The 18,920-nt window shown below is 39.8% G+C and overlaps 1 protein-coding gene across 3 annotated transcripts in view; it reads left to right on the top strand.

Annotated features, from left to right (window-relative positions):
• Positions 1–3,167: 3,167 nt before the first annotated feature.
• AP3B1 (adaptor related protein complex 3 subunit beta 1) overlaps positions 3,168–18,920 on the top strand; it is a 276,335-nt gene continuing 260,582 nt past the window's right edge. The window contains exon 1 of one of the 3 annotated variants that reach the window (XM_029215628.1): positions 3,168–3,410. In XM_029215628.1, coding sequence (XP_029071461.1) covers positions 3,283–3,410 — 128 coding nt within the window. In that variant the 5' untranslated portion in view covers positions 3,168–3,282. Of the gene's footprint in view, positions 3,423–18,920 lie in introns of all 3 variants that reach the window. The other 2 variants (XM_029215632.1, XM_029215630.1) reach the window with 2 other exon arrangements.

Genomic DNA, 18,920 nt, shown 5'->3' with positions numbered 1-18,920 from the left:
AGTCCCTAATATTCTTTCAGTGATAAAAGAAAGTTTCATCTGTTTTTCCAAAGAATATATGCTTTGCATCTTATACATAATAATCCAGAGAAGAGAAAAAGAAAGTTACCCAACAAATATTTTGAGGAATATATAATCATAATACCTGCACCATTCAAGGACAATGTAAAAAAAATTGTAGTTCAATCTCCTACACTAGTCTGCATGAAAAAATTAAAATACGAAAATATTACCAAATAAAATCAAGCAGGGCTTCCCTGGTGGTGCAGTGGTTGAGAGTCCGCCTGCCGATGCAGGGGACGCGGGTTTGTGCCCCCTTCTGGGAGGATCCCACATGCCGCGGAGCGGCTGGGCCCGTGAGCCATGGCCGCTGAGCCTCCGCGCGTCCGGAGCCTGTGCTCCGCAGCGGGAGAGGCCACAACAGTGAGAGGCCCACGTACCGCAAAAAAAAAAAAAAAAAAAAAAAAAAAAAGATTAAAAAAAGAAAATCAAGCAGTGAGAGACAGACTCAAGAATAAAGAACTTCAAATCTATAAGGAAAACAAACTACTCAGTGTAAAATTGAGTAAATTTCTTTATGTGCAGTTCCCAGAAAAGAAAATGCAAATGGAACAATATCATAAAAAGATGCTTAAATTCATTATGAACACAAAAATTAAAATCAATTATAATAAAATAATATTCATACCTATCACATTGATGAGGATAAAAACTTTAAAAAAACAGAGTGTTAGTGAGAATGTGAGGAAAGAAGATTTCTCATACATTGCTGTGGGAGTGTGAACTGTTAAAATTATATTGGAGAAAAATTTAGGATATTCAGTAAAGGTGCATATAATCTACAACCACGAAATTCTTGCCCAGGAATATATGCCAAAGAGTCTCTAGGGTATGTGTATATCAATGTCCTTATTTCACAGATAAAGGAAAGCAAACCTTAGCTTCTTCTACTATTAAATAAATTAATATATGAAAATCGTTTATGTGCCTCGTACATACTAAGCCGTCTACTAAGTATATATCATCATCATCAGGAAAAATCAGCTGTAGGTGAAATTCCCTAAATTGATCGATATCATCGATATTGACAACAAAATATTTTAGGTGCTCCATCATTTCATCCCTGGAAGGGTATTCCAACAGCTGAAGAAAAAACCTGCCAAGTTTTGACCAGAATAGGAAGTTTGGAGGGCATTCTGTCCTCCCCCACCCAGAGCCGTGCTTTTTTCCAAAGTAACAGTGTGGCTTTTCTTTTTAAAAATAATTTTTTTTAAAAATTAATATTCTATTTTCTAGAATATTTTTAGGTTACAGCAAAATTGAGAGGAGGTTACAGAAATTTCCCATATATGCCCTGCCCCTACACATGCACAGCCTCCCTGGTTACCACATCTTCACCAGAATGATCATTTGCTACAATTGATGAACCTATATTGACACACCACTATCACCCAAAGTTCATAGTTTCCATTACGGTTCACTCTTGGTGTTATTCATTCTATGGGTTTGGAGACATGTATCCACCATTATGGTATCATATAGGGCATTTTCAATGCCCTAAAAATCCTCTGTTCTCTGCCTTTCATCCCGCTTCTCCCCAACTCATTTAGTGGCAACCACTGATCTTTTTACTGTCTTCACAGTTTGGCCTTTTCCAGAAGGTCACATAATTGGAATCACAGAGTATGTAACCTTTTCAGATTGGCTTCTTTCACTTAATAATGTGCATTTAAGTTTCCTCCATGTCTTTTCTTGGTTTGATGGCTCATTTCTTTTTAGCACTGAATAATATTTAATTGTCTGGATGTACCACCGTTTGTTTATACATTCACCTACTGAAGGACATCTTGTAGCTTCCCAGTTTTGGTAATTCGGAATAAGGCTACTATAAATATCTGTGTAGATTTTTGCATGGACATAAGTTTTCGGCTCCTTTGGATAAGTACCAAGGAGTTCAATTGCTGGATTATATGGTAGGAGTATGTTTAATTTTGTAAGAAACTGTCCAGCTATCTTCCATTGTTGCTGTACAATTTTGCATTGCCAGTAGCAATGAATGAGAGCTTCTGTTGCTCCCCTTCCCCACCAGCATTTGGCGGTGTCCGTGTTCTGGATTTTGGCCATTTGGGTAGGTGCGTAGTGATACCTCAGTGTTGTTTCCAGTGTGGCCATTAGAGGAGGTGAGGACAGCACTCTAATCCTTGTACGACGCTCTCCCCTCCCCCACCCAGGCGCTGCCTCCCCAGACTGTTTTTCCGTAGTTCCCTGACAGTTTCTCAGGGCTCTAAGCTTCAAATTCTGCCTAAAGGGGAAGCAGTACGGAAAGCGTAGGGTAGGATCTGAAATCCACTCGAAACGTCAGGCTGAGGGAAGTTACTCCTGGAAAGGTTTCTCGGGTGCTACTCAGGGGCCAGGCAACTTTCTGCCTTGACTCTCCAGAAGACTTTAGTAAGTGATACCACAAGCGGCAGAACAAAGGAAGGAGGTGCCCAGATGATAGCCTACTCCTGGTGCGTAAGGCTCACTCTATTTTATTTTATTCTACTTTTGGTGGCCAGACGCCAGTAGGAATCACTAGCTCCTTGAAACCAACGGCCCCAGGATTTTCGTTGGAAGCTTTCACTACCATGAACACATCTGGCAGGTGGTGGATCCTCAAAGACAGGGCCCTGGAGGTTTCCTTTAAACGCAGAGATCTGCGACAAAGGTTGCCTGGGGCAGGTGTAAGACACAGATGGCTGGAGGGAGAGGAGCAGAAACCAGCTTAAACAGGAAAAGCAATCCTGATATGTTTAGGAAAGTTGATCTGGTGTGTTAACTGGAGTTTCAGGAAAAATCTGAAAGCTACTGGTTTACAACAGGAGTCCGACAAAGAGGTGTCCGGGCTCGGGAACCTCCTAGGGGATCGAAATGGATACACGGGTATTTGTCTCCAAAAAAACTTTAAAAGTCGAGAGTCTAGTCTTCAGCATGCGCGAGGCCTGCCTTCCGCAGAGCCGGGGTCCGAGCCTCTCAGCTACCTCAAAAACCCGGAGAAGGCAAATCCAGTCAGGCCCTGGAGTGCCCGGGGAGGGGGGGGGGGGGGGTGGGCTCCGGCCGCCTGCACACTGGGCATGCGCAGGGGGTGGACCGCCAGGTCGGCTTTGGGAGCCGTGACGAGTCCGGAAGCGCCTGCGGGCGCCCCTCCAAACGAGAACTAGTTTTGTTTCGCTTCCCTCGGACGGGAGCCCGTCGGAGAGAACCCCCGGCAGGGCCAACCCGACGCTCGGCAGCACCGCAGCAATGTCCAGCAACAGCTTCGCTTACAGTGAGCAGTCCGGAGGAGGGGAGGCGGCGGAGCTGGGTCAGGAGGCGACCTCAACCATTTCCCCCTCCGGCGCCTTCGGCCTCTTTAGCAGCGATATGAAGAAGTGAGGAGAAAGGTTTGGGGTGTGGGGACGGGACTAGGGAGCTGGTGCCCGGGAGGAGCGGGCACCGAGATGGGGCTCCCGGGAGAGGGGTGGGGTCGCGCTAAGACCGCCCCGGAGCCGAGCGGCAACGTTTCCCGCAGCTGGATCTGTTGGGACTGGTGGGAGTGGTTGGGAGTTAGGGATGAGTGTGTGGAGGGGAGTCTCTAGTAGTTTTCAAACTTCAGTGAAAAAAGAACTATTTGGAGCCCTTTAGGTGCTATCCGCAAAAACTCTGAATTGGTCTGGGTTGGGGCACAGGCATCTGAATTTTGAACAAACGCTTCAAGCTAATTTAATGTTTGCTTGATCACACCTGGAGAAATTCGCTCACTAGCGTGGAAGGGGTGTTTGGGGAGTTGAGAAGGAACGTGAGAGTGTGGCTAATGGGAAACTGTTCTGTGACCCTCGAATGCAGGAGCTAGGAGGTGTTTTAGACGCTTTATGAAGGGACAAGCTGGTTTATACAGACGTTAATGTTCTCGGGCAACGTCCTTTGCACTACAGACAAAAAAAAAAAAACCACCCAAAACCCCTAAAACAAAAAACAAAACCAAAAAACCACCCCAATCCCAAACACAGTAATAAGCATATGAGTAGAGCATATTTAGTGTTACTCTGAGCAAGTGGTAAAATTTTACAAATTAATAGTGTGAATTTAAAAAATGAACACTAAACATTGTATACTTGGTTTTTTGAAAAGTTATTAAGAGTAAAAAAAAGAATTATTCAGAGTATTTTAAGTACCACCGAAAAGGGAAAGAACCCCCCCACCGCACTGATTTTTTTTGGGGGGGCGAAGGAATGGTTTTAAACTTACAGAATTCTGGTAACTTTGTATTTTATTGTAATCATTTTTACGTTTTTTTTTTTTTTAATCTCAGTGCTAACTAAACACTATGGTCACATAATAGGCTGACGCTAGATTTATGCTAAATTAAGGTAAAGTAGCTGTGCTGGTGGCTTTGCGGTGTCAGAAAGATAAATTAAAATTTAATTTAAATTTATTTTAAAAGACATTCTGGAAAGTGCTAGTAGTTGAAATTGGGATTACATTTTCACTGTATTAAGCTAACTGAAATCCTGTATGGAGTGTGTGAAATAGAGTTTTTGGTTTGTTTATTTGTTTGTTTCCTTATTCGCGGGTTAGAAAAGTTTAAAAGTAATAGAACTAATTTTTCATTTTTCATTCTGTGTATTTAGATGATAGATTGTTCCAACAAGGAGCTTGTTGCAGCTCTGCTGTTCTATTAGCAGATGTTTCAACTGTTGAATTAACGTATAAGTCTATAGAGGTCTGTTTCGCACGTGATATGCTTACAATTGATTTACTTTTATGTTTTGTGAACTTCTAAGATGTTTTCCTTTTAGAGCCTTTCATTTCCTATTTTGTCAGATTTGGGCCTGATTTGGAAAAAAAAATGGTGTGGCTTTGACTATGACCAGTGCTGTTGAGGTGCCTGAGCAAGTTGGATTTAAAATAAAAATAGCTAACATTTATAGAGTGCTTGTGCACACTACTTTACATTTATTATTTCATTTGGTCCTCCTAACAACCCTTTGGCTGAGTGTGAGTATGGCTTATGGGAAACTATTCTGTGATGCTCAAGTGTCACAGAGGATCAAGGAGCAACCCAAAGCTACTTCTTTGATCCCACTTTGCGGATGAGAAAATTGGAGCACAAGTGGTTAATTTGCCCAAGATCACAAAGCTAGAACCACTGCACTGCCTGAATTTGAGCTCAATCTAATCTTGGAGCCCATTCTCTTGAGCACTTGGGTATGCTACTTACTACTTGATGAAGTTTATTGTGCTTTTGTTAGAGAATGCATACAACTCATTAAAAGTTTAAAACTTTGAATAGTAGTTGTAGACAGTGTCTGACCTTGAGGCTTTCAGGAATTAGAAACATTTTGGCCATTGAATTGCAACCTAATGGGGTTGTACAGAAACAAGGAGACCCCTGTTCTGGAAGTGGTCACTTAATCTCTCTTGAGCTTGCATTCTCTCATTTATTAAAGGGTGATATTTCTTGCCTTTTGTAAAACCCAAATGACAAAATTTGTATAAAAAACTTAAAGCTTACCCTGTTCCTCTGCTCTAATTTATTTTTTTATCGAAGTATAATTGACATGTAATGTATTAGTTTCAGGTGTACAACGTAGGTAGGTATTCAGTAGGTATTTTTATATATTGAGAAAGGATCACCACAAGAAGGCTAGTTAACATCCGTCACCACACTTAATTACAATTTTTTTTCCTGTGACGAGGACTTTCAAGATTCACTTTTTTAGCAGCTTTCAAATAAACAGTACAGCATTATTAACTGTAGTCAGCATGCTGTACATTACATCCCCCTGACTTATTTATTTTATAACTGGAACTTTGTGCCTTTGACTCTCTTCACCCATTTCACCCACACCCTCTGCTCTCATTTTCTTTTTTTTTTTAAATTAATTAATTTATTTTTAAATTTTTGGCTGCCTTGGGTCTTCGTTGCTGTGCGCGGGCTTTCTCTAGTTGCGGTGAGTGGAGGCTACTCTTCATTGTGGTGCGCAGGCTTCTCATTGCAGTGGCTTCTCTTGTTGCAGAGCACGGGTTCTAGGTGCGTGGGCTTCAGTAGTTGTGGCATGCGGGCTCAGTAGTTGTGGCACACGAGTTCTAGAGCGCAGGCTCAGTAATTGTGGTGCATGTCTGCTCTCATTTTCGATGATTTATCAACACTTTGAAATCGTTTCAGGTTTGCAAAAAAGTTGCAGGAATACTGCAGAGAACTACTCCTGAGGCACACTCACCAATTTAAAAAAATTGCTGCATTGCTTTATTTATTTCTCCATACACACGCAGACACACACATTCCATATTATTATCTCTTCTGATACATCTGAGAATAGGTTGTATACATCATGTCTCTTTATCTTCATACCTCAGTGTGTATTTTTTTAAGAACTGCAGTACTTTTATAACTGTAGTACTGTTATATTCAGGAAATTTAACATTAATACAATCTACAGTCTGTAATCCCCGTGTTGTCATTTGTTCCAATAAATAATTTTAATTTTTTTAAACATTTTTTTCTCTAGTACAGAATCCAGTCCAGGATCATGTATTTCACTTAGTTCTCATATCTCTTTAATCTCCTTTAATCTGGAATAGTTCCTTAGCCTTTGTCTTTCACTACCTTGACACTTTTGAAGAATACAAGCCAATTACTTTATAGCATGTTAATCAACTTGTCTTTGCTGGTTCATACATACATTCATGTTATATATCCCAGGCTATACAGTACTACCTTCTTATACTGTTGTGTTGGGAGGCATAGGATGCCCATCTTCATGATGTTAATTTTCCCAGGTAAAGGGTTGTCCATTATTTATTTATTTTCCAATTATCTATGCGGGGTCAGTTGGAGACCATGCAGATGTTTTGCTCTTCATCAGATTCACCATCCCCTATATTTAGCAACCATCAATGAATCTGTTCAACCAGTCTTTACCAGTGTCTGCAAAGTGGTGATGTTCTAACTCTTTCCACTCTTCTGTTCTTTGGCCGCTTATCCTAAAGCTCTATGTCCTTTTGATCCTTCACTAACCATCTCAAGGATGCCTAATCACTTCCTAGTCACAGGATTATTGATGATTTTTGTTTTCTGAATTTAATCCTATTTATCAATCTTATTTATTCCCTTCCCTTTTAAATAGAACTAAAGTTAGGGAGCTTTAAATGGTTTTACGAAAGCAGATTTTATACATCATTTATTGGTTAATCAAGCCTGTGTATTAGATGATTGGTGTCAAGATTTGCAATTTAGTTATTTAAAAATTTAAAGAATTAATTTTTTGTAATCGTTAACTTTGAGACTATTGTAAACTTTTATTGCTTTTAGTTTTTTCCTCAATTAATTTTCTTTTGTCTTAAACTCTTATCTTAACCAATTTGGCTGTGTGTGTATAATTTTAAAATTAATTTTAATATTTTTATTTCTGGATTAAACATATAATTAGGAATTAATTTCTAGAAGGAAACAGACAATACTAATTAATATTTTTTAACAATGGTAAAACTACTAAATTTCCAAATCTCTTTTCTTTTGAGAACATCACAGTGTATTAGAAAGAGCATTGGACCTAGAGTGAGAAGGCCTGGATTTAAGTTGATGTTTTCCACCTGTAGTAATGTTTCCTTGTTCAAGTTGCTTGATCTCTTCAAACTTCAGTGTCCTCATTTCTAGAGAGGACTTGCCTATTTTGTGAGTTTTTCATAAGATGGTATAGTTGAAAATGATTTCTAAGCTAGAATATTAACTAACACTATTTAGAAAAGTTGTTGAAAGCTTTGCTGAGGTGGTGATGTTTTAGGTCATAAAGCCTGGGAAGATTTTTGCCAGGTGGAGAACAGGGGGAGTTCTTCAGGCAAAGTATACCGAAACCAGGACAGTTGCAAAAAAAAAAAAAAAAAGCACATTTAGATGAAATATAGATTATAGATCAGCATTTAGAATTGTGGGTAGTAATTAAAGCATGGGAATGGATGAAATCACCCAGGGAGAATTTTTCTGGTGAGGAGACAAGGCAGTTTAGACAAATCGCTAGGGAACACCAACATTTAAGGTGTGAATGGAAGAACTAGCTAAAGAGTGCTCAGAGGGGTAGGAAACCAGAGGAAGCTGAGAGGAAAGCTGGTTAGAGGAAATGGTCAACTATGTTAGGAATTGCAGAGAGAGGGCAAATAGAATGAAGGCTGAAAAGAGGCCATTGGATTTAACAATGAATAGGTAACCAAGGTAGCAGTTTTAGTCCCTGCTGATATTGGGGTGGACTTTTCATTTGTTTAGATTCACAGAGCTAATTTAGACCCAAATAAGAGCTGCATACTTTTGTGTTGTACTGCATCATGTAGTAGTATGATATAATCAATACTACATCAGTGTATTTGCATTGCAAATGATAAGGCCTAGCTTACTTTTTTAACTTAAATTTTATTTATTGTCAGCTTGATATCAGCCATGAAAATTACATTACATATAACTTACATTACATATAACCCTTTAACCTTTAATATCAGTATTTCTCAGTGGAATCCACTAGGAATTTTACAATGGGGCTCTAGTTTGCATATAATTACAGCAAATCTAACTTACATCCACTGCTTTTTCTCCCTTTCAAGAGGGCATATAGAAATGTATCTGAATGAGAGCAACCTTCTTAAAGGGATGTTTTTGAGTTAACTTTATCTTTTAAATTTATTTATTTATTTATTTATTTTTGGCTGTGTTGGGTCTTCGTTGCTGCACACTGGCTTTCTCTAGTTGCAACGAGCGGGGGCTACTCTTCGTTGCGGTGCACAGGCTTCTCACTGTGCTGGCTTCTCTTGTTGCGGAGCACAGGCTCTAGGCACACGGGCTTCAGTAGTTGTGGCATGTGGGCTCTAGAGCGCAGGCTCAGTAGTTGTGGCACACGGGCTTAGTTGCATCGCGGCATGTGGGATCTTCCTGGACCAGGACTCGAACCTGTGTCCCCTGCATTGGCAGGCGGATTCTTAAGCACTGCGCCACCAGGGAAGCCCCAACTTAACTTTATTAAAAGTAAAGATCAACCAGTCCTGTCGACCAAGAAAATGCAGAAGGCTGCAAATAAAATAATTTATTTGGGGTCTTAAGAATTGCAGTTCGAGACTGTACAGGGGAAGAGAGTCAGAGGCTTATAAAGATGAAAGCTACAAGGTTATTAAGTTGTCTGTCAAGAATTATGGTTGACCGTGACGCAAGGAAGTACTTGTCCTTAAGGAACAGGCTGTCACGAGTTATTTTAGGGTAAGGGTCGGTTAAATATTTTGAGTTTCTGGAACATTGGGCAGATATTCTGGATACCTACATTAAGATAGTAAGTGGTCAAAGTTCAGATTCCATCCGGGCTGAGTCGTCCATAAGTCATACTTCCTCAGTGGCCCCCTGGCTTCATTTTAGAGAGCTCTCAGCAGTACCGACTTCATTTTGATTTTCCTTTTACAGCCCCAGTTGTCAGTACCTTATTAATAGTAACACATTATTTTGTATAGTTTTGTTTGTTTTTGCATTTCTTCCAGTTTTATTGAGATATAATTATATACAGCACTGTATAATATACAGCATATAAGTTTAAGGTGTACAGCATAATGATTTGACTTACATACATCATGAAATGATTACCACTGTAAGTTTAGTGAACATCCGTCATCTCATATAGATACAACATTAAAGAAATAGCAGAAAATTTTTTTTTCCTTCTGATAAGAACTCTTAGGATTTGCTTTAAAATTTTCACATATAAAGTATAGCAGTGTTAGTTATATTCATCATGTTCTATAGTACATCCCCAGTTGTAAGATAAAGTACGTACTTATAACTGGAAGTTTGTACCTTTGACTACCTTCATCCAATTCCCCCGCCCCCCAACCTTCCTGCCTCTGGTAACCACAATTCTGATCTCTTTTTCTGTAAGTTTGTTTGTTTTTGATGAATAATTGACCTATAACACTATGTTAGTTCCTGGTACATAACATAGTGATTCAGTACTTCTATACATTTCCAAATGATCGCTATAATAAGTCTAGCTGTTATCTCTTGCCATACAAAGATACTACATAATTATTGACTGTATTCTCCACACTGTACATTTCATACATGTGACTCATCTTTTTGTAACTGAAGTTTATACACCTATCCCCTCCTTCTCCTGCAACCACCTGTTCTCTGTATCTGTGATCTGTTTCTGTTTAGTTATGTTTGTTCATTTGTTTTTTAGATTCTGCATATGTCTTTCTCTGTCTGACTTATATCCCTTGGCATAATATTCTCTGGTTATTACGTGTTGTAGAAAATGGCGAGATTTCATTCTTTTTTATAAATGAGTAATCTGTTGTGTGTGTGTGTGTGTGTGTGTCTGTCTGTATACACATACTATGTTTTCTTTATCCATTCATCTGTCAGTGGACACTTAGGTTGCTTCCATATCTTGGCTATTGTAAATAATGCTGCAATGAACTTATGTTGCATATATCTTTTCAAATTAGTGTTTTGTTTTCTTTGGATAAATACCCAGGAGTGGAATTGCTAGATCATATGATAATTCCATTTTTAATATTTTGAGGAACCACCATACACTTATGGCTGCTGCAATTTACAATCCCATCAACAGTGTACAGTGGTTCCCTTTTCTCCACATCTTTGCCGTTTTTTGATTGAGTTGTTTGGTTTTTTGATACTGAATTGTATCAGCTGTTTATATATTTTGGATATTAATCCCTTGTCACATCATTTGCAAATATTTTCTCCCATCCTGTAGGTTGTCTCTTTGTTTTGTTGATGGTTTCCTTTGCTGTGCAAAAGCTTTTAAGTTTAATTAGGTCCCATTATTTATTTTTGCTTTTATTTCTTTTGCCTTAGGAGACAGACCCAAAAAAATATCATTATGATTTATGTCAAAGAGTGTTCTGCCTGTGTTTTCGTCTAGAAGTTTTAGGGTTTCAGGTCTTACATCTAGGTCTTTAATCCATTTTGAGTTTATTTTTGTATATGCTGTGAGGTAATGTTCTAATCTCAGCTTTTACATGTAGCTGTCCAGTTTTCCCAGCTCCATTGTTGAAGAGGCTGTCTTTTCTACATTGTACCTTAAATTCTTGGTTGATATCAGCCTGTAAATAGGTGGGGCCCAGGCCCAGGGCGTCCTGGGGCTGGTGCTAGACTGCTGGTGAGTGGGCTGGGTCCTGACACAGCTGGCTGTAGGACCTCGGTGGTCCCAGGTCTGGTGCCCACCCGCTGGTTGATGAAGCCGAGTCCAGAGCTAGTGCTGGCCCGCTGGTGGGTGGGGTGGATGGGATTGGCTGGCTGCTGTACCCGGGGCTCTTGCTGGCCCATTGATGTGTAGGGCTGGGTATTGGGCCTTCTGGTAGACAGGGCTGGGTCCCAGGGAAGCTGGGGGTTCAGGGGTTTCTATGGCAGCTGGCCTGCTGATGGGTAGGACAGTGTCCCCCCCGCAGCTAGCTTGGTCTAGAGTGTCCCAGGACTGGTGCTGACTGGCTGGTGGGTGGGCTGGGTCCTGGCACTAACAAGCTAGAGGGAGAATTCCAAAATGACGCTTGCCAGCACCAGTATCCTTGGGAAATGAGCTCCCCAAAATGGCTGCCACCAGCATCTATGTCTCCAGGATACATCCCAGTTGCCTCTTGCCTCTCTGGGAAGCTTTCCAAGATTAGCAAGTTGGTCTGACCCAGGGTCCTTTCAAATTACTGCTTCTGCGCTGGGTCCTGGAGCATGTGAGATTTAGTATGTGCCCTTTTATGAGTGGAGTCTCTATTTCCCACAGTCCTCTGGCTCTCCCCAAAGTAAGCCCCACTCGTCTTCAAAGCCAAACATTCTAGGGGCTTGTCTTTCCGGTGCAGGACCCCTGGGCTGGGGAGCCTGATGTGGGGCTCAGAGCACTTGATCCTTGGGGAGAACCTCTGCAGTTGTAATTATCCTCCTGTGTTTGGGTCCTCTATCTGAGGCTTTGGGTCTTGACTATATTGTGGCTCTGCCCTTCCTCCCTATCTTTCTGTGGTTCCTTCTGTATATCTTAAGTTGTAGGAGCTCTTCTCTGCTAGTGTTCAGGTCATTCTCATCTGTAGTTGCTCTATAAATAGTTGTGATACTGGTGTGTCTGTAGGAGGATGTGAGCTCAGGATCTTCCTCCTCCACCATATTGGCCACTCTATAACACATTATTTTAGACATACTTTAAAGAGTCATTGTGTCTCCATATGAGGGTTTAAACTTTTTTTCCCCAATTTTTATTTATAATATTTAATTTTAATTTTTTATTTATAATATTTAATTTTAATTAGGGTCTATACCATATTTAAAAATTTTTTCATATAACAGTTTTATAGTTCCAGTTGTTCAAAGCTTGCTCTACTTTCTTTTTACTTTTCCTAGTAATTTCATTGATACCTTTATCTCATTAAGTCATTCTGTATTTTCATTTTGTAGTGACTCATTGAATATTTGTTGAATATTGTATAGAGGACTCTTTCTTTCACATACTCACCTAATATTACATGGTATAATTTATGTGAAGGTGCTTAGCAAAGTGTTTGGCTTATAATTTTGCATAATAAATGTTATAGGTCTTTTACTCAATTGAATGATTCAGATTCTACTAATATTTACTGTTTCTTTCGCCAGCGTAGTTAAAAAATAAAGCATGACTGGATTCCGTGGACCTTATACAGAAGGAAAATTTAGCCTGGTATTCCTATTAATGTATTATTGCATTACCCTGAAGTTAATTGTATATAGTTCCAAAACAGCCATTTTCTTTATGTCATTGCTTGAGTTTTTGTTGTGGTTAGGGTTATTGACTTAGAATTGTCACATAAGTGTTGAATGAATTTTACAATCAGGATTTTTGAAGTCTATACCATTCTTGAAAGGCATCTTTATTTATACCATCTTTAAGTTTATTTATATCATCCTAAAGGCATCTTTAACTATTCCATAAGTATAGTTAATTCCTCTGTGTTTTCAGTAGAAATATAAATAATTATAAGATCTTTATCTTGCCTTTAAGAATTTAGTTGGTGAGATAAGGCTAATGTGAACTAATACAAGTAATACAAGTATAAAATTAGTGTTAAATTGTGTAATAATTCTCAACTTTTCATACCTACCAAAAAGTATTTATTATAAGCCTTTATTTTTGTAAACAATGATTTACTGAAGAAAATGGACGTGCTGTAATTTCAAAATGCCAAACACATTTTAGTTTGAGATGCTGAAAATGTTGGAGTCCTGAGTTGTTAGCATATTATGAAGAGGCACAGGCTCCTCATTGTGAATTCCTTTCTCTCGTGCTCAGGGGTCCAGTGTGAAAATACACTCCATTAATGATTTCTATAGCATACCTTTGTCCTTGTCATCATCTTCAATTTCTGAAGATTAAATTCCCTTGATTCTAATAACTCCAGTTTTGGTAAGTGCTCTATCTTGTTAATTCTGCTTAGCTTTGGGAATTTATGGTCACTAGATCTAGTAATGGAGATGTAAACAATGTATTTGCCATGCTGTATATGGAAATTGGACCCTATATTTTTTTTTTAATTTACAAAAGACATATAAAATATAAGCAATTTCAGTGTTTTATTTTATTTTATTTTGGCTGCACCGCGTGGTTTGCGGGACCTTAGTTCCCCAATCATGGGTTGAACCTGGACCACAGCAGTGAAAGTGCTAAGTCCTAACCACTGGACTGCCAGGAAACTCCCAATTTCAATGTTTTATTGATCTTTCACTAAGTAAATGTCATTTGTTCCAAGATGGCTGTTAACAAAAGAAGGAACTAGTTGTTTTTGTCTTCACATAAGTAAGACTGTTAGTTCTACAAAGGGCTGACTACACAGGTTAAGGATTGTCACTTTAGTGGTGCAGTAGGGTTCCTGTAATTTAATTCTTGAAACATACTTGAAATCAAATAAGATTTTACCACATTGAACAAAAAATTGATGAAATACTGCAGAGTCCTACTTTCCAACAGATTATAAGTGTTCCATTTTATTTGCTTAGCTTGCATTTCTTCTTGGAGGAGAGTCACTTCTTTTTAAAAAAAAGGTTATTTATTTTATTTATTTATTTTTGGCTGCGTTGGGTCTTCGTTGCTGCATGCGGGCTTTCTCTAGTCGAGGCGAGCGGAGGTTACTCTTTGTTGCGGTGCACAGGCTTCTTATTGCAGCGGCTTCTCTTGTTGCGGAGCAGGGGCTCTAGGTGCTTGGGCTTCAGTAGTTGCAGCATGCGGGCTCATCAGTTGTGGCTCGCACGCCCTAGAGCGCAGGCTCAGTAGTAGTGGCTCGCGGGCTCCGTGGCATGTGGGATCTTCCCGGACCAGGGTTTGAACCTATGTCCCCTGCATTGGCAGGCGGATTCTTAACGACTGCGCCACCAGAGAAGTCCAGGAGAGTCCCTTTTGACTTTTACAATTTATCTTAAACACTCAACCAAGAAAATATTCATCCCTTGATATAGGATATGTTATTTTAAGATCACTGGTTTTGTGAAATCCAAGGAGAAAATATGGAATACTTAAATTCAGGCCTTACCATTAGATCCCAAGATGTGAGATATTACTTCTAAAAATATTTAGAATTTAGGGTAACATTACTAGAACTGAATGAGTAAAACCAAAAAACTCAGACAGATGGTCAGTTGAAATGTTCTTTTTTACTGCAGAAAAGTTACAAATGCTCATGGAATGACAAATGTATTAAAGTGAAATAATTTGACAGTATTGCAATTGTGTATATAAATGAACTACTGCCAAAAACTAATTGCCTGCAGTCCAAATTCAAAATTTAAAGTGAAGAGCCCAGAGTAGAATATTCAAGAAGGAAATGATTTTCCTATATTTCACATTATTATGAATAACATTCTTTGGTTTGTGTACTTAAGGAAGACTTATTTAGCATGTCAGCTGGAAAGAGTTCATAGATCTACAAAAGTGAACAATTTATAGTCAATGTCTGCTTATTGATGGGCTGATTATTTGTACTGCTGATAGGAATTGACCTAATTAGAAGGCCAGTGTCTTATTTATTTTTTGCGGTACGTGGGCCTCTCACTATTGTGGCCTCTCCCGTTGCGGAGCACAGGCTCCAGACACGCAGGCTTAGCGGCCATGGCTCGTGGGCCCAGCCGCTCCGCGGCATGTGGGATCTTCCTGGACTGGGGCACGAACCCATGTCCCCTGCATCGGCAGGTGGACTCTCAACCACTGCGCCACCAGGGAAGCCCGAAGGCCAGTGTCTTTAATCCTGCAGCTGAGTGAGTTAACATGGCAGCTGGATAAGCGAGAGACTTATGAATAAGGCTGGTCCCAATATCATGGGTTGGCAGAGCTACACATCACCCAGCTTTACTCTAGAAATGGGTTAAAGTTTCTTAAAGTCTCGGTTAAGGATGTGGTCATGAAGAATGAGGGGGGAATTTAGTACTATGGGGGCAGAGAGGTAAGGTGTAGAGTGGAAGGTCCGGTGCCAGATTGTGTAGGGCCTTGTAAGGACTTTGGATTTTACTATGAGTGTAGAGAGAAGCCATTGGAAGGTTTTGAGCAGAATGGGCATTTAGAAGTCAGTCAGTAACTATTAAGTGCTTGTGGTGTGCCAGATGTATTTATGTTTTCAAAAAGTTTATGGTCTGTAGGATACTTGGGACCTGTTTATTCATTTATAATTTTATTTCTATAACTAAAAAAATATAGAAGTAACTTACTGATTTAACAAGTACAAGTGCCTTCTTATGCTAGGTACTATTCTTGATGCTGGGGATTAATCAATCAGTGGACAAAATGCCTGCATTCATGGAGCATATATTCCAACTGGAAGAAGATAGGTAATAAACAAATAGATGGTTGGTCATTTGATGACAAGGAGCGCTGTAGAGAAAAGTAAGGCAGGGAAAGAGGATAGAGAGTTAAGGTGGAGGTTGGGTTGAGTTTGAAATAGCAGGGTCAGGAAAAGATCCTTGACAGTACTACCTGGAGTGCCTGAGGGAGTGACATGCAGATGTCTGGGGAGAAGTATTCAGTCAAGAGGAATTACATGTGCTCAGGCCCTGAGGCAGGAGAGTTTCTGACCTGCGAGCATCAACAAAGAGGTCAGTGTGTCTGGATAGAGTGAATGAAGGAAAGAGGGGGGACTTAGCAGATGAGGAGGTCAGAGAGGTAAGGGCCAGATTGTGTAGGGCTTTGTGAATCATTTTAAGGACTTGGATTTTACTCTGTGTGAGAAGGGAAGCCATTGGAGGGTTTTGAACAGAGGAGTGAGATGATCCACCTTACATTTTTAATGTATCACTTTGTCTCCTGAACTAGGAATAGACTGCAGATTTGAGGCAGGGAGACCAGCAAGGAGACCACCACAGTAACCCAGGCAAGAGAAGGGGATGACTAAATCAGACTGGTGGTAGTGGAGAGCAGTGGTTGGATTCTGGATATATTTTGAAAGTAGAGCCAATGGGATTTGCTGATGGTTTAGATGTGGTGTGTGAGGGAAAAAGATACCAAAGATGACACAAGGTTTTTTTGCCTAAACAGCTGGAAGTTTGGAATTGTTATCAAAATGAAGATGATTGTGTAAAGAGGAGTTTTTTAAAGGGGGAAGAGGTTCAAGAGCTTGAGCATGTTAAGTTTGAGATACCTATTAGGCATCCAAGAGGAGATATTAAATAGGCAGTTGGATATATGAGTTTGGAGCTTAGGGAGGAGTTAGGCTAGAGATATAAGTTTGGGAGCCATAGGGTTATAGAGGGTATTAAGTACCCTGATTGGGTGAGACATCAAGGGAGTGAATGTAGAAAGTGAAGAGGTCAGAGTACTAATCTCTGGGGCATTCCTGGAGCGTTTCTGTCAGATAGGGTCAAGTAAGGTGATTACAGTACTGACAAGTGGCTTTGGAATTTGTCACTTTGGAGGTCTTTGGTGACACTGACAAGCAGGTTAGGTGCAGTGGTGGGGCTGAAAGCCTGACTGGAGTGGGTTCAAGAGAGAAAGGAGAGGGACTTCCCTGGTGGTGCAGTAGATAGGAATTTGCCTGCCAATGCAGGGGACGTGGGTTCGATCCCTAAACCAGGAAGATCCTACATGCCGCAGAGCAACTAAGGCCGTGCGCCACAATTACTGAGCCTGCGCTCTAGAGCCCGGGTGCCACAACTACTGAAACCTGTGCGCCTAGAGCCCGTGCTCCGCAACAAGAGAAGCCACCGCAAGGAGAAGCCCACGCACCGCAACTAGAGAAAGCCCAGGCACAGGAATGAAGACCCAGTGCAGCCAAAAATAAATAAAATTAAATCTTAAAGAAAAAAAAAAAAAAGAGAGAGAAAGGAGAGTTGTAGTTAGTATGTATTACTATATAGGGGAGCAAAGAAACGGAATGGTATCTGGAAGGGAATGTTAGGTTATGAAGAGGAAGGAATAAATTGATGATGCAACAGGGAAAAGATAATCACTGGACTGATTTCCCTCTTTCCTTATAGAAAATTTAGCAAATACAGATTAGTTAAATAACCCTAATTTTAATACCCATAGAGAATCAGTTAAAAAGATACAGGTCTTCCAGTCTTTTTTGCCTATATACTGTGTATTTTTAAAGCAAAGCTATAATACTTTTTTAGTGTAATATTGTAATTTGCTTTTTTCACTTACTAATATGTGGAGTCTGTTCATTTCTTAAAGTGATAGTCCTTTTAGGGGCAAATTGTAATTAAGCCACTATCTTGGAAGAACCACTAAACTATTAGAAAATAGTGTCTTGTTTTAAATAGTGTCTTGTATAGAGTGGGACTTTATTAATTACTAACTACAAGAACAAAGGGAATAACCTAACAAAAGAGTCAATACTAACGATGTTACATGTTAGCACTGACCAGGGCTTTCCACACATACCTGTATACACATGAGGCAGAGGGAATAGTGTATACCTTGGTTTAGAGCTGTGTTGTTCAATACCGTAGATACCAGCCAAAGGTAACTATTTAAATTTAAACTGATTGAAATAATTTTAGTTCCTGAGTCACACTAGCCACATTTTTATGTGCTGCTCAGTGTAGCTAGCAGTTAACATATTGGATAATGTGGATAAAGAATATTTCTTTCTGTCATCATAGAGCATTCTATTGGACACTGCTGGTTTAGAGGCAAGGATTTAGGGCTTATTTAAAGAATAGGAAAAGTTCAGTATGGCTGGAGCACAGAGTTGGAGGGAAATTGGGACACGTGAAAGATGGTTGATAGTCAGGGTCCATATTATGAAGGGTCTTGTATACCATGCTCATAAATTTGAACTTATCATATGAACCTTATGAACTTATCATAAAGGTTTGCACAGTAAGAAGCTACCAAAGAATTTTAAGTAGAGGTACAATGTGGTGAGATTTATATTTTAGAAAGATCACTCTGGCTGCACCTAAGTGTTTGGAATGGTCAGCTATGTGAATGGTGGAAGTATTCTGTGATATTGGAAACCCAGAAGATAGAGCAAGTTTGGAGTGAGGAAAGAAAATGTTGAGTTCTGTTTTGGACCTGTTGAGTTTGATAGTTGGGTGTCCATTAAGCCATTAGATACATGGCACGTGTGGTACTCAGGAGATACCTAGGTTGGAGATATAGATTTGGGAGTCATCAATTGATAGATGATTTTGGAAGCCATTGAGGGGAAGTTGTGTGATATGTGAGGAGAAGGCCAAGGAGGAATCTTTGTACTAAGTTAACATTGAAGGGAGTGGGAGAATTGAACCTCACTTAAAAGACCAAGAAGAGAGAATGAAGTTTGGGGAAATGCTTGAAGTTCATTATACAAACAGAGCTTTTGCATTGTGCTTAAGATGGAGGAAGATGGCAGGTAAAGTTGTTTATTGTGGTTTGCTGAGGCAGTATGGCATAATGCTTAAGCACACCCACTCTGGAGCTACTCTG

This window comes from Monodon monoceros, unplaced genomic scaffold, assembly GCF_005190385.1.
Source record: "Monodon monoceros isolate NGI ecotype Baffin Bay Population unplaced genomic scaffold, NGI_Narwhal_1 Super_Scaffold_12, whole genome shotgun sequence".
Taxonomy (NCBI): domain Eukaryota; kingdom Metazoa; phylum Chordata; class Mammalia; order Artiodactyla; family Monodontidae; genus Monodon; species Monodon monoceros.
The sequence above is the reverse complement of the archived record's forward strand: the minus strand, read 5'-3'. Positions and strand labels throughout refer to the sequence as shown.